The 12,029-nt window shown below is 59.2% G+C and overlaps 1 protein-coding gene across 1 annotated transcript in view; it reads left to right on the forward strand.

Annotated features, from left to right (window-relative positions):
• Window positions 1-533: 533 nt before the first annotated feature.
• The window catches only part of UNC5A (unc-5 netrin receptor A), a 61,616-nt gene continuing 50,120 nt past the window's right edge, over window positions 534-12,029 (forward strand). The window contains exon 1 of the mRNA XM_068534650.1: window positions 534-603. Within this exon, the coding sequence (XP_068390751.1) occupies window positions 534-603 (70 nt within the window). The remainder of the gene's footprint in view (window positions 604-12,029) is intronic.

Consider the following 12,029-nt stretch of genomic DNA (forward strand, 5'->3'; position numbering starts at 1 on the left):
ATCCGGAGAACCGATCCGCTCCGGGTTTCAGACTCCTGGCTGGTCCCTGGAGATCGCGTAGGGCGGTGGGAGGCCTCCCCGCCCACCACCCCAGCCCCTCCCCGGGGGAGCCTCGGGCATCGCCTGGAGGGATCCCCGGAGCTGGAGGGTGGCCCGCTTGCGCGGCGCGGGGTGGCGGGGCCCCTCCTTCCTTCCCCCTCCCCGCCCTGCTGACTCCCCGCTCCGGCGCTCCAGTCCGGATTTTGCGGCGCCCGCCGGCCGGCTCCCCGGCTGCGGGCTCCGCGCGGCGGCTGGCTCGGTGCGCGGCGCGGCTGGCGCTGCGCTCCGCCCCGGCTGCATTGCTGCGCTCCCGGTGCCCAGGGGAGCCACGCGCCGCGTGCGCCCCGCAGCCGGCCGCCCGGAGGCAGCGCAGACCGCTGGCATGGGCCCCGGGGGTGCCCGGGGCTGGGGCTCTGGGCTGAGGCGCTGAAAGGCGCCCTCTCGTCCGCGGGGCCCCGCGCCCAGCCCGCCCACCCGCCTGCCCGCCCGCGGCCATGGCCGTCCGGTCCGGCCTGTGGCCAGCGTTCCTGGGCATAGTCCTCGCCGCCTGGCTCCGCGGCTCGGGTGAGTCACGCGCGCGCTCTGGGGAGGCTTGCGGGGGACCGTGCGCGCGAACGCTAGCTGCTCTGGGGGTCCCTGACCCGCGCTGCCTGACCGGGTCGGGAGCCCCCGGGGGCCAAACTTTGCGAGGCGGGACGCGGGGGCCGCCTCTTGCTGCTGCGCAGCTTCCCCGCGCGCTTGCCCGGAAGCCTGGGTTCTGCCAAGTACAGGAGCAGCTGTCAGCGCGTGGGGCTGGCGAGTGTAGACGCCCCACGCCTGCAGGCGGGGGAAGTTTGCTGGTTGCCCGGCCCCAGAGCGGGGTCGGGGGTTTAGATCAACGCCCCGGGGAGTCTGACTTTGCCGGTTAGCAGATGAGAGGGTTTTGACCACATCCCAAGTGCCCAGGAAATTGAGGAATGGGGTTAAGATACCTCTTCCCGGCAGCATCTGCCCCAAACAGCTACTCAATTCCCAGCTTGGCACCTGGCCTCTGCCCACGTCCGGAACACAGTGTCCTCCTCTGTCCTCGCCACACACGCTCGCACACGCACACACCCAGGCGTGGAGGCGCATACACTAGCCCCCCAGCCCCTGTAGCCGGCACAATCAGAGCGCCAGGGCCCCTGGCCCGCGCTGTGGCTCTTGGCCTTCCTGGTGTGTGGGGGCCAGAGGTGTATGCTGTGGATCTACTACCGCGTCCTCCCCTCCCTTTCTCTGAACAACACTCTCCCTCCCTTCGTGTCCCTTTGGCCACACTCTCCTGCCCCATAACTCAGCCTTCAGCCCACCTCCTGGGGGTGGGGGGAGTCCCCCTGCATCCTTTGTTTGCTCTCCCTGAGCTTCCATCTAGGCTGAGTTTTTGGGGGCCTCCTGGTCTGTGCCCGACCCCCATGCACTTAGCAGAGCTGAGTGTCTATGTGTATGGCGGGGGGCGGGGGAGGGTGTCCTTCGTGTGATCAAGGGGGCATGGAGTTTGCCCTAGCAATTCTTGATTCTTGCTGCCCTGAGACCCTGGGGGGGTGCCGCTGAGCCTGGCCAGGCCATTGTTAATCCCAGGTGTGTCAGAAGGGAGCATTGGGTTTCCTGAGATGGGAAGCCAGACTGACTGGAGATGAATGAGTGAAAGCTCAGAAACCAGCCTGATGATTGAGGCTGATGGCTGTTTCCTTAAAGGGTTTCTGCATAGTGCATCCTGCATCCACCACTGCCTGGCCACCCTCTGCATCCTGCCCCTCTCAGTCCTCCCTCCACCTCATCCCATCCACTCTCTCTCCCTTTCCATCACCCCATCATCCCCCCACCAAATCCTCACTTTACCAAACCCCTCTGCCCCATGACCTCCCCTCCTCATCCGGATTGAGCTGGGAGGCTGCACTGCCACTGGGTGCGTCTTCATATTGCACACACGTGTGTGTTAGGAGTGTGTGCATCGCTTAGGGGTACGGGTTGCACCACTGACCGTGGTGAGCTGGGGGTGTTCGAGCTCCACACACAAGGGAGGTGTTGCTAGATACCCAGTAGAGGCCAGGACATGTTTACTGAGTCAGATGCATGCGAGAGGGCTGTGTGGTCATATCTGCATGTTGCCCACGTGAGCACGTGTGAGGGCCATGGGTTGCCATGTGTGCCCTGGCGATGACGGGGGTTGGCAGTGTGTGCAGCCTTGGTATGCGTGTGGCCAGATGAGCGTGTGTGACGGTAGGCCTACCGCACGTGTGTGACGGTTGTGAGCAGTGGCACAGGTGAGGGTGTGTAGATGAGACGGTGATGGGTACTGGTGAGTCAGGGTGCCACAGCCCCGGGGGTGCTGCGTGGATTCCTTGGGAGGCTGTAGAGTGGGGGAACCGCATCCCTGGGTCTCGAGGCACCTTTTGGGGCCTCGTGCAAGGTTGCCCAGGGAGCTGGCCGGTGGGCACCCGTGCCACGGGGCTGCCCTGGAGCAGAGCCTGCCTCTGGGCATCAACTCTCAGGCCCATGTGAGGGGCTGCTGAAGGGCATGGGGCCCTTCTTGTCATCTGGGGCCCCTTACTGCTGGCCCCCACAGGCTCCGGGCACATGTGCCCAGCAGGCTGGCCCTGTGCTGACCCCAGCTCCTCCCACACCACCCATTTAGCTCCTTGGCAACAGCAACCAGTGAAATGTGTCTGTGAGTGGCTGAGGGAGGGACGGCTGGCCAGGCGGCAGGGGGCGCCGGGGGCCAGCACTTCTGAAGCCTCCTGCTCTCCAGGCCAAGTGCCCACCCTCTGTCTCCTGATATCACACAAAAGCCTGTCCCTTCAGCACACTTACCTGGGTGGGCCCTCTCTGTGCCCGCGCACACAGGGACCCACGTGTCTCACAGGCTTTTCCCATTCATGCCCAGTCACACAGCTGGCACCTGCCTCCCCGCCCCTGTGAGCTGCACACACCTGTGTTTCCCTGTCTCAGATCTCTGCGCTCCTGAGAGGGCGGGGCCCACGGGGAGCTGGATCTCCTGGAAGGTGGGGCTGAGGGGCATCACTGAGTCGTGGCATTGCCCATCCTGACCCCAACAGTCTGTGCCGGTGGCCGCTTCCTCAGTCCCCTCCCCCACCTTCAGGGCTGATTCTGGACCACTCTTTCCACCCCCCACCCCCAGGCTGGAGCAATTGGTTGCTGGGAGGGTGTCTTAATTCTTCAAGGCTAAGAGATACACTGCTCTCACTCACCTTGCCTTGGGATGGGGGTCTGCTCTTTGGGGTCCCCCCCAGGCATCCCAGAAGAGGGCTGGCCCTCTGACTGGCCCGCCTGCCTCTCCTTGCCTGTGCTGGGAGGGGCTTCCCTTAGGAGCCTGGGATTGGCATTGATCCAGGTACCGGACCCCCCAGCCAAGAGGCACTGCCTGGCCTGGTTCCTGGTTCCTGAGCAGCCAACTTTGGCCTCAGCCAGGGGCCAGGACCCCCTGTCTTATACCCCTTCCTCCTGCCTTGTGCTGCTCTGGGCCCCAGAGCTGCAGACTCAAGCCATGAAGTCTCAGAGGCAGAAGCTGCCCTCAGCCAGGGCTGGAGGACTGTTCCAGGTAAAGGCCCCAATGCTGGGCTTGGCTGCCACCAGAGACACATGTATACACACACACACACACACACACACACACACACACAGGCGTGCACACGTGCGCACTGTCTCATGAACGTACCCAGACCTGCTCATTCCAGGCCAACCCTCTCTTGCAGTCTCCTCCTCCCAGGGGCCCTGCCGTCCCCCCTCCCCCTTTTCCCCCAGCCTGGGGCTGGAAACCTTAGAGTCTCTCTTGGCTCTAATCTTCTCCTTCACGCTTCATGTCTAATCTGTCACCAAGTCCTCCAGCTCAGCCCTACTTGTGACGGTGCTCATGTCCCTCTCCTCCTTTGTCCCCTCCTCCCCCAGCCCTTTCTTCCTCACCTTTCTCACCTGGACCAGTGCAGTGGCCACCCGCCACTCATCCCCCTCCTGTGCCTCCTCCACTTAGACTAATGCCCCCTGGTACCCAGGCTAGAACCCACTAGAAAGCCTTCTGTGGCGCCCCAGTGCCAGCAGGTAAAGTCTGAACCCTGAGCCCAGAAGCCCTTAGGGAAACACCTGCATCACCACACATCCCTGGGCTGATGTGTTGGCAGGTTGGGCGTCCTCCCTGGCTCTGACTGACGGTGGGCTGGGCATCCACACCCCCAGACAAGCTCTTGCTTCCACACACTGTACTTCCCTTGCCTTGCAGAACCTGGTGCCCCTCAGCCAGCCAGCCACGCTCCCCATCCTATACCCCAACATCCTCAGCTCTGTCCAGATCCAGGCTAAGCCCCCCTGCTGCCTCCAGTCCCCACTGTTCTGCTTATCTCAGCACCCAGCTTCAATCCAGCCCCCTCCAAGAGGCCTCCCCAGCTCCTCCTAAGACCCATGCAGGGGCCACGGCACACTGATGAGCTCTGAGTGGGCTACAGGACAGAGGTACTGATTCTTCAGCCCTGGGGAGGCACGTGGGGCCTGGGGCAGCTGCCAGAGGCATCTGGCCCAAGCCACCTCCTCATTCACGCCAGTGCTTCCCACAAATATTGCCACTGTCTACGGCACTGCGACCCGGTTCTCAGCCCCCAGCGTGCTCCAAGTCACAGCCAGTCAAGTGCTTATTTTTTCTCTTTATTTCCTCTGCTTGAGTTCGGGTTCTCTGGCTAGGCAGGGAGGGCTGCTGCGGCTGGGGAGGGGGAGAGAAGTTTGCTCTGTCCCCTCCGCAGCCCTCCTCATCCCTCCTCATCCTTGTGCCTGTACACAGACTGCCCTGCTCCAGGGAGGCTGGAGATGGCTCCTGTTCAGGGCGGGGACCAGCTAGCTGATGCCCCCCACACAGATGGCAAACCAGCTCACGGGAGCCTGTGTGTCTGTGAGTCCCTCACACAGTTTTGCCCATGTATGTGGAATAGGAACCTCCCTGCCCACCCCCAGCCCTCCCAGGCATAGATGTTCCCAGGTGGGTGTCTTCTCGTGCAAATAATGTCATTCTGGCCCCCAGACCTGCAGACTGAAGCCCCTGGAAGGTAGGGCTGAGGGGCACCCAGCTGTGGCATTACCCATCCTGACCCTGACAGTCTGTCTGTGTGGCCCTTCCTCGGGCCCCACCCCCATCCTCAGGGCTGGAGTTGACACCAAGACCGGCGGCTCTGTGGGCACCTACGCAGGGCTGCTAGTTCCTGAGGCTCAGCCCCAGCGGAGCCCAGCCCCTGGGCCCCGGCCATCCTCACCACCCAGATGGACGCCCAGCTTCCTGCAGTCAATTCTGCTGGCTCAGCCCTCCGTTCCTCTTGTCTGCTCCCATGAGAGTGGCATTGAAGTGTCCTCCTGCCTTCTGGGGAACCTTGGCCCCCTCCTCCTGTCAGGTCTAGTAGAAAGGGCAGGGCTTAAGAGGCAGACAGGCCCAGTTTCAGTCTAAGCCACCTGACCTAGGATGAGTAACTTTTACTCCCCAGCCTGTTTCCACCTTTGTAGAATGGGGTCACGTCTGCTTCCTGAGGTTATAGTTACGAGTTGATGGGCAACACAGAGCACCCAGGGTGGACCCCGACATGGAGCAGGCACGCGTTTGCCTCCTTCCTCCATTTTCCCTGGCTCTTGAAGGGACATGAGTTAGGACAGGGTGGGGTCTTAAGATGCATCAGTCCCCAAGCTCATATATAGGAGAGAAGATGGTCTCTGTATAAGCTGCTTCACCTCTTGTTGCTCCAGCCCCGGGCAGGAGCCCTCAGGAGGAATCATTGCTTCTAGTTGGAAGAAGCCCCCTACTCACCCCCATCTGTACACACATCACCCCCTGCAGGGCCTGATTCAGACACCGGTTGCTGCAGTGTGCAAAGAGCTTTGTTTGGGGGTTCTGTGAACATGATGATTTGGGCTCAGCTTGTCCTGGAACTGTGTGCTGATGATCAGCTCTCACACACAGAACATGGCAGCAAAGCAGGGGTAGGGGCCCTGGGTGGAATCAATTCTGGTTCGGGCTCTGCTGTTTGATTGCTGTGTGATCTTGGACAAATCACTTAACCTCTCTGGGCTGTTTTTCCTCTTTGTATACTAAAGGGTTGGGCTTGATGACTACTGGGGGCTGTGCCCAGAGAGGCTGCCCTGTGAGCCTGGGGTGGACTGTGCGCTCAGCAGCAGGTTCCCCCAGGAACTGTTCACACCTGCCCAACACCTGCCAAAGCCACCAACCACACTGGCAGCAGCTGCCTGGGTTGCCTTGGAGCTATGTGGCTGTTGCAGCAGGGCCGAAGGTGACTGTGAGACAGAGGTGGGAGTTGTGAGTCCCAGCGCCCAGGCAAGGAAGCAGGGTCATGCTTTAGCTGGTGAACTCCCTCAGTGGCAAAAACAGGCCTTTTCAGGACCCCCAGAAGGTCAGAGTGCCAGTGCCTAAGGCCCACCCTCTTCCCAGGGACTGATGTCAGATGCCGCAGGCAGTCTTTGGTCCCCTGTGAGCCAGAACCCCAGGCACGTGGAGGTGGTAGGATGGTTGAGTTGGCAGGCTCTGGGGTCAGGGTTTGGACCAGGGCTCCGACTAGGGTGAGGCAAGGGAGGGGCCTAGGGCGCAAACTTTAAGTCGTGCTAGTACAGGGTCAGCCCCTGAGAGTGAGTGCCTCCTTACATTTTGTACCCTTGGCACCCCCTGCCTCACCCTCGTCCTGGCTGTGGATCCAGCTCCTCCCTGTACTTCTTTATTTCCTTGTCTCTAAAATAGTCATAAGAGGACCTAACTCACAGTGTTGATGTGTGGATTAGGCAGACTGATGGCATGTCAATCTTGGCACACAGTAGGCACTCAATAAATGTTAGCAATTGCTGGTGAGGGATATGGCAGAGGGCACTGTTCCATCCTCTCCTATGGGGAGTGGGGGAGTCCTTGGTGCCCTCTTTGTGGGAGAGGGTGCAGCTAGGGGTCCAGGCAAAAGGGCAGAGGCCTGAGGGGAGGTCTCCATTTGGGGATGGCGGACAGGCCTTGTGTCTTTTCTCTGCCTGCTTTGACACCCAGGGGCAGGGCATATAGAAGTCCCCTGCCCCTCCTGCTCTGCAGGTGTGGTTGTTGGCTGCGCCATCCCAGCCCTGTTTGAGATGGAGACAGGGAGATTCATAGCCATCAGGAGAGGCCTAAGTGGCAGCTGCTCCCCAGAGTAGGCCACAAAGGGCAAATTTTAGGTCCCGCTTAGATGGGGGAGGGGACCCTGAACTCCCCACCTATGAGTGGGCCATGGTGAGAGCACCAAGGGCCAGTGCCCTGATGGGTGAGTCTCCCAAATTCAGGCCCCTCCCCACGCCTGGGTGTCAGAGCTGTGTCCCTCTAGAAGGCTCAGGGTCACCTTGAGCTCAAGGCAAATACATGGCTGACGTTTGGGGAGGGGGAGTCAGTCTAGATTGATCCTTGGAGAGGGAGCTCTGGTCCCTGTATCCCACCTCTGCAGTATACCTCCCCAGCCAGGGTGGCAGGTGGGACTCCCCCTGCCCCACCCCAGCGTGTCCAGCTCAGAGCCTGCAGGGAGGTACACCCCGATTTAGACCCTACCCCCTCCTTATTGGAGCAGAGACCAGATGGAGTTGAGGGGCTTCTGCCTTTTCCCGTATCTGCATCTTTCCAGCCCTTCTCGCGCCCCCCCCCACCAACAAAAAAAGAAAAAAAAAAAAAGGATGCCAGGCACTGGCAGGTAGGAGTGATTCCTTATGGTCCCGGCGTGACAGGCGTGACCGGAGCCTTCCCCTCTCCCCAAAACATCCCCCACCACGTTGTCCGGGTAGCTTGGCGGGTGGGGGTCGCGGGCTAGAGGCAAGCCTCCTGCGGGCGAGCTGCAGAGCACGTGAGCAGTCGTGGGGCGGCAGGTGCCCGAGCCCAGGGGATTAGCAATTAGCCGCTGCGCCCGCCCGCCGGGGCTCTGGGGAGGGGCGCGCCTCGGGGCCGTCCAAGGAAAAGGGGCGCTGCGCGTCCTGGCCCGCGGCCCCGCCCCCGCCCGGCGCCGGGTAATGAGCGCGCAGTAAACTCGGCGGCAGCGCGGGAGAGGGGCAGGATCCCTCCGCCCGCCAGCCCGCCCGCGGCCGCCCGCTGGATTAGCGGCTCTTTGTTCGGGGCCTGTTAACAAGTTGCTGGCTGAGTGCTCGGCTGCCGCGGGGGGAGCAGGCGTCCAGCCTCCGGGCACGGCGGCTCGGCGGCCTCCGCCGCTCTTCGGTTCCCGCGCCCGCCCGGCTGCAGCCCCCACTGGCGCCGCCTTCCCTCAGATCCCGGAGACGTGGCTGGGCGGTGGGCCCCTCTGGCGGTCTGGTGTGTGTAGCGGTTCCGACTCCCAGGCTGAGCTCGCGGCGGAAAGGAGGAGATTTCTGGGGCACCTTCTGTAGGCTTCCAGTGCGCCGCTGTGGTCCGTCCCATTTTACAGATATGGGAGGGCATGGCTTCCCGAGGTCCCGCATGGGCATTGTGAGCAAGCCTGGGGTTCCAACCCAGGTCTTTGACATCCAAACTCATTCTCCTCTGCTAAGAGGATTGAAGCCTGCGGCGGGGAAAGGAGGAGGCTTCGGTGGCTGAAACTGTCGTACCTTATATTCTTAATTACCTTGGTGATGGTAGGAACCGTGGCCGGTGCTGGGCGCTACCTGCATCATCTGATCAGAACCTCAGGACAACCCAGGAGGTAGGTGAGGTTAGTCCCATTTATTCGATGAGGACACTGAGGCTCAGAGAAGTGGCAGAGCTGGGACCTTGTTACTGCTCAGCCTCACCTCCCCCACCCACACCAGCGGGGAGCAGAACCAAGCCCCATGTGTCCATTTACTGTCAGGACCTTGTCTGGTGTCCCATGGACTTGAAAGCCCACTGGAGAGAGTCAGGGGACCTTGCTCCTCGGCCTGATCTTGGGCTAATCCCCTCATCTCCCAGAGCCCATTTCCCCCCTGTATCCTGCCTCTTCACACCACCCCGCCACCAGGGTGCAGGTACTTTCTAATCCTGGGCTGGGATGTCCAGGCCACAGGATTTTGATTATAAAACCCCCGGGGGTCTGCTTTCCAACTTTTCCAGGGCCACACATCTTCAGGTGGCTCGGGCTGTTCAGAGCAACTTTCTTATGGGAGGTGGAATCCTCCCCAGTAAGCTCCCCCAGATAGTTCTTGACTTTTCCTTCTGGGGCCACACAAGGGTAGCTTTTCTCTTTTCAGTTATTTAAGACAGGGCCCTATCTGCCCTTTGCCAGGCCAGGCACCTCCCATCCACTCAGGTGTTCCTCATGTAGCAGGTTGCAAGCCCCCTTCTCTATCCCCAACATCTTTGTTAGCTGCCTCTGGATGTCAGTCCCAGGAGGGCATCCCACTGTGACACAGTGCCCTGGTGTGGACTAGCATAGCATACTAAGTGTGTCTGTTGCAAATATTGGAAAACCCAACCCAAACTGGCTTAAGCAAAAAAAAAAAAAAAAAAAAAAAAGGAGATTTAGTGCCATGCGTAACTGAAAGGCCAGGGGTAGCTCTGGCTTCAGGCATGGTTGGATCCAGGGAGAACAGTGTGACCAGGATACATCCCTCATCTCTGCTCTGGCAGGGGATGGGGGGTGTTGGTGCCACTTTCCAACAGCCTTTCCCCTCACAATACCAAGGTAGCTGCCAGAGTTACCAGGGCTACATCCTTGCAGGCCCAATCCAGGGGGAAAGAGAGAATCTCTCTTCCCTTAGCCATCCAACAAATGTCCTGGTCTTTCCTCATTGGTCCAATTCAAGTGCTGTCTGAGCCAGTCCCCACAGCCAGGGGTTATGGTTGTACAGGTTAGCTGGGCCCAAGCCACCTATGTCACTGTCCTGTTACCCAGGCTGTTTGCCACCACTTACAGCTTTCTTGTTCATGGAGAAGGGATGGGCACATGATCCTCAGATTTAACCAGTATGTCATCAGTACATTTTACCCAAGTATTTAATAAAAATGCTGACTAGCACCAAGGACACAGCCTGAGGCTGAAAGGTAAAGACCCACGTCTGGATCAACATTAGCCAATTGATCGGCTGTGTTAGAAAACAATGCTGGCCAGACTTCCTTGGTGGTGCAGTGGTTAAGAATCTGCCTGCCGGGGCTTCCCTGGTGGCGCAGTGGTTAAGAATCCGCCTGCCAATGCAGGGGACACGGGTTCGAGCCCTGGTCCCGGGAGATCACACATGCCGTGGAGCAGCTGGGCCCGTGAGCCACAGTTACTGAGCCTGCGCATCTGGAGCCGGTGCTCCGCAACAAGAGAGGCCACGATAATGAGAGGCCCGCGCACTGCGATGAAGAGTGGCCCCCACTTGCCACAACTGGAGAAAGCCCTCGCACAGGAACTAAGACCCAACACAGCCATAAATAAATAAATAAATAAATAAAATTAAAAAAAAAAAAAAAAAAAGAATCCGCCTGCCAATACAGGGGACACAGTTTCGAGCCCTGGTCCGGGAAGATCCCACATGCTGTGGAGCAACTAAGCCCATGCGCCACAACTACTGAGCCTGCGCTCTAGAGCCCACGAGCCACAATACTGAGCCCGAGGAGTGCCACAGCTACTGAAGCCCGCGCGCCTAGAGCCGAGCTCCTCAACAAGAGAAGCCACCGCAATGAGAAGCCCGTGCACCACAACGAAGAGCAGCCCCCGCTCGCTGCAACCAGAGAAAGCCCATGTGCAGCAGTGAAGACCCAATGCAGCCAAAAATAAAACAAAAGAAAACAGTGCTGGCCATTCAGAAGGTTTTGCCTTCCCTTAAATGTGCTGTCACCTGGTTCATACATCTCCATTTGCTGATCTTGAGATATTAAATCCAGACACACCGTTTCCAGTCCGGCCCTGACCTATCAGAACAGTAACCTTATGATAAGGGAAGCTGGTCTGGTGTGACAGGTCCTTGGGGGTCCTAGCATGTCTCTCGGTGTCCCTGCTCCCCTTGGTCATCTGCAGCTGACTGAGAAGCAATACCAGAATCGTTCCTGGGGTCTGCATCGGGTTCACCAGGTTCTGTTTTTTCCAGTGGACATTTGTTGGGTTTTGCATCTGTCCAGCTTCCATTCCCAGTCCCATCAGAACTCCCTGACCTCTCCCCTGGTATAGCCTTAGTCAGTGTTCGACAGGCCCCTTCATCTTGGCAGCAGGGCCCAAGTGTGACAGGTTAGTAATTTCCCTATCCTGGTTCCTTTCCTGCTTCAGAGCTTGCTTTTTAAGCCTCTTTTCCCTTCTCTCAGCAACCCAATTTCTCGCCAGTACTTCCCCCTTTTTGCTTAAATTTGTGAGAATCATTTTCTGTTGCTTGCACTCAAAGAACTTAACTGATGCATTCACCAAATACAACTTTCTTCCTTTTTTGAAAATTAGGCCACAGCTCACACATCTCCTGCCCCAAGACTGCTCCCCCTCCTTTCTCAGAGGTCAGCAGCAGGGTTCAGCAGGTCCCTGTGCCAGGACCTGAGGTGTAATTTATTAGGACCAAGAGACCTGAACTCATTCGCAACAAACACTCGGCCTGTCCTGATCTCGCCTGGCCTTCAGTGCTTTCTTACTAGTGTTTGTCCTGCCTCTCCACTTCAGTATTCTCAGGTGTAACATGGTGGGGTGGGGAGGCCAGCTTTCCAGTACCTGCGCCCCCAACCAGTCAGAAGGCCCACCCTTTCCTGGTCCTCCTCCTCCAAGCCCCTCCTGCCCCATGTTACTTTGGCATTTCCCACAAGCTTCAGCTGGACCTGAGCTTACCCTTCCCTGCATGGTTCTCCAGTCCATGCCTCTCATCGGTGGCTTTGTCCTTGGTTTGGGGCCATCTTTCCATGTTGGGCATGTCTGGTTAGAATATGAGCCTACCTAGATGTCTTGCAGCTGTCCTGACAATTTTTGAGAGTCCTTTCTCCTCCAGATCTTTTGGGATCACACAGCCAGAGGTCCATCTTTGAGACCCACCCGATCCTCTCAAGACCCCTTTCTTTTAAGGCTCCTGGCTCC

Source organism: Eschrichtius robustus, chromosome 2 (assembly GCF_028021215.1).
Source record: "Eschrichtius robustus isolate mEscRob2 chromosome 2, mEscRob2.pri, whole genome shotgun sequence".
NCBI classification, from domain to species: domain Eukaryota; kingdom Metazoa; phylum Chordata; class Mammalia; order Artiodactyla; family Eschrichtiidae; genus Eschrichtius; species Eschrichtius robustus.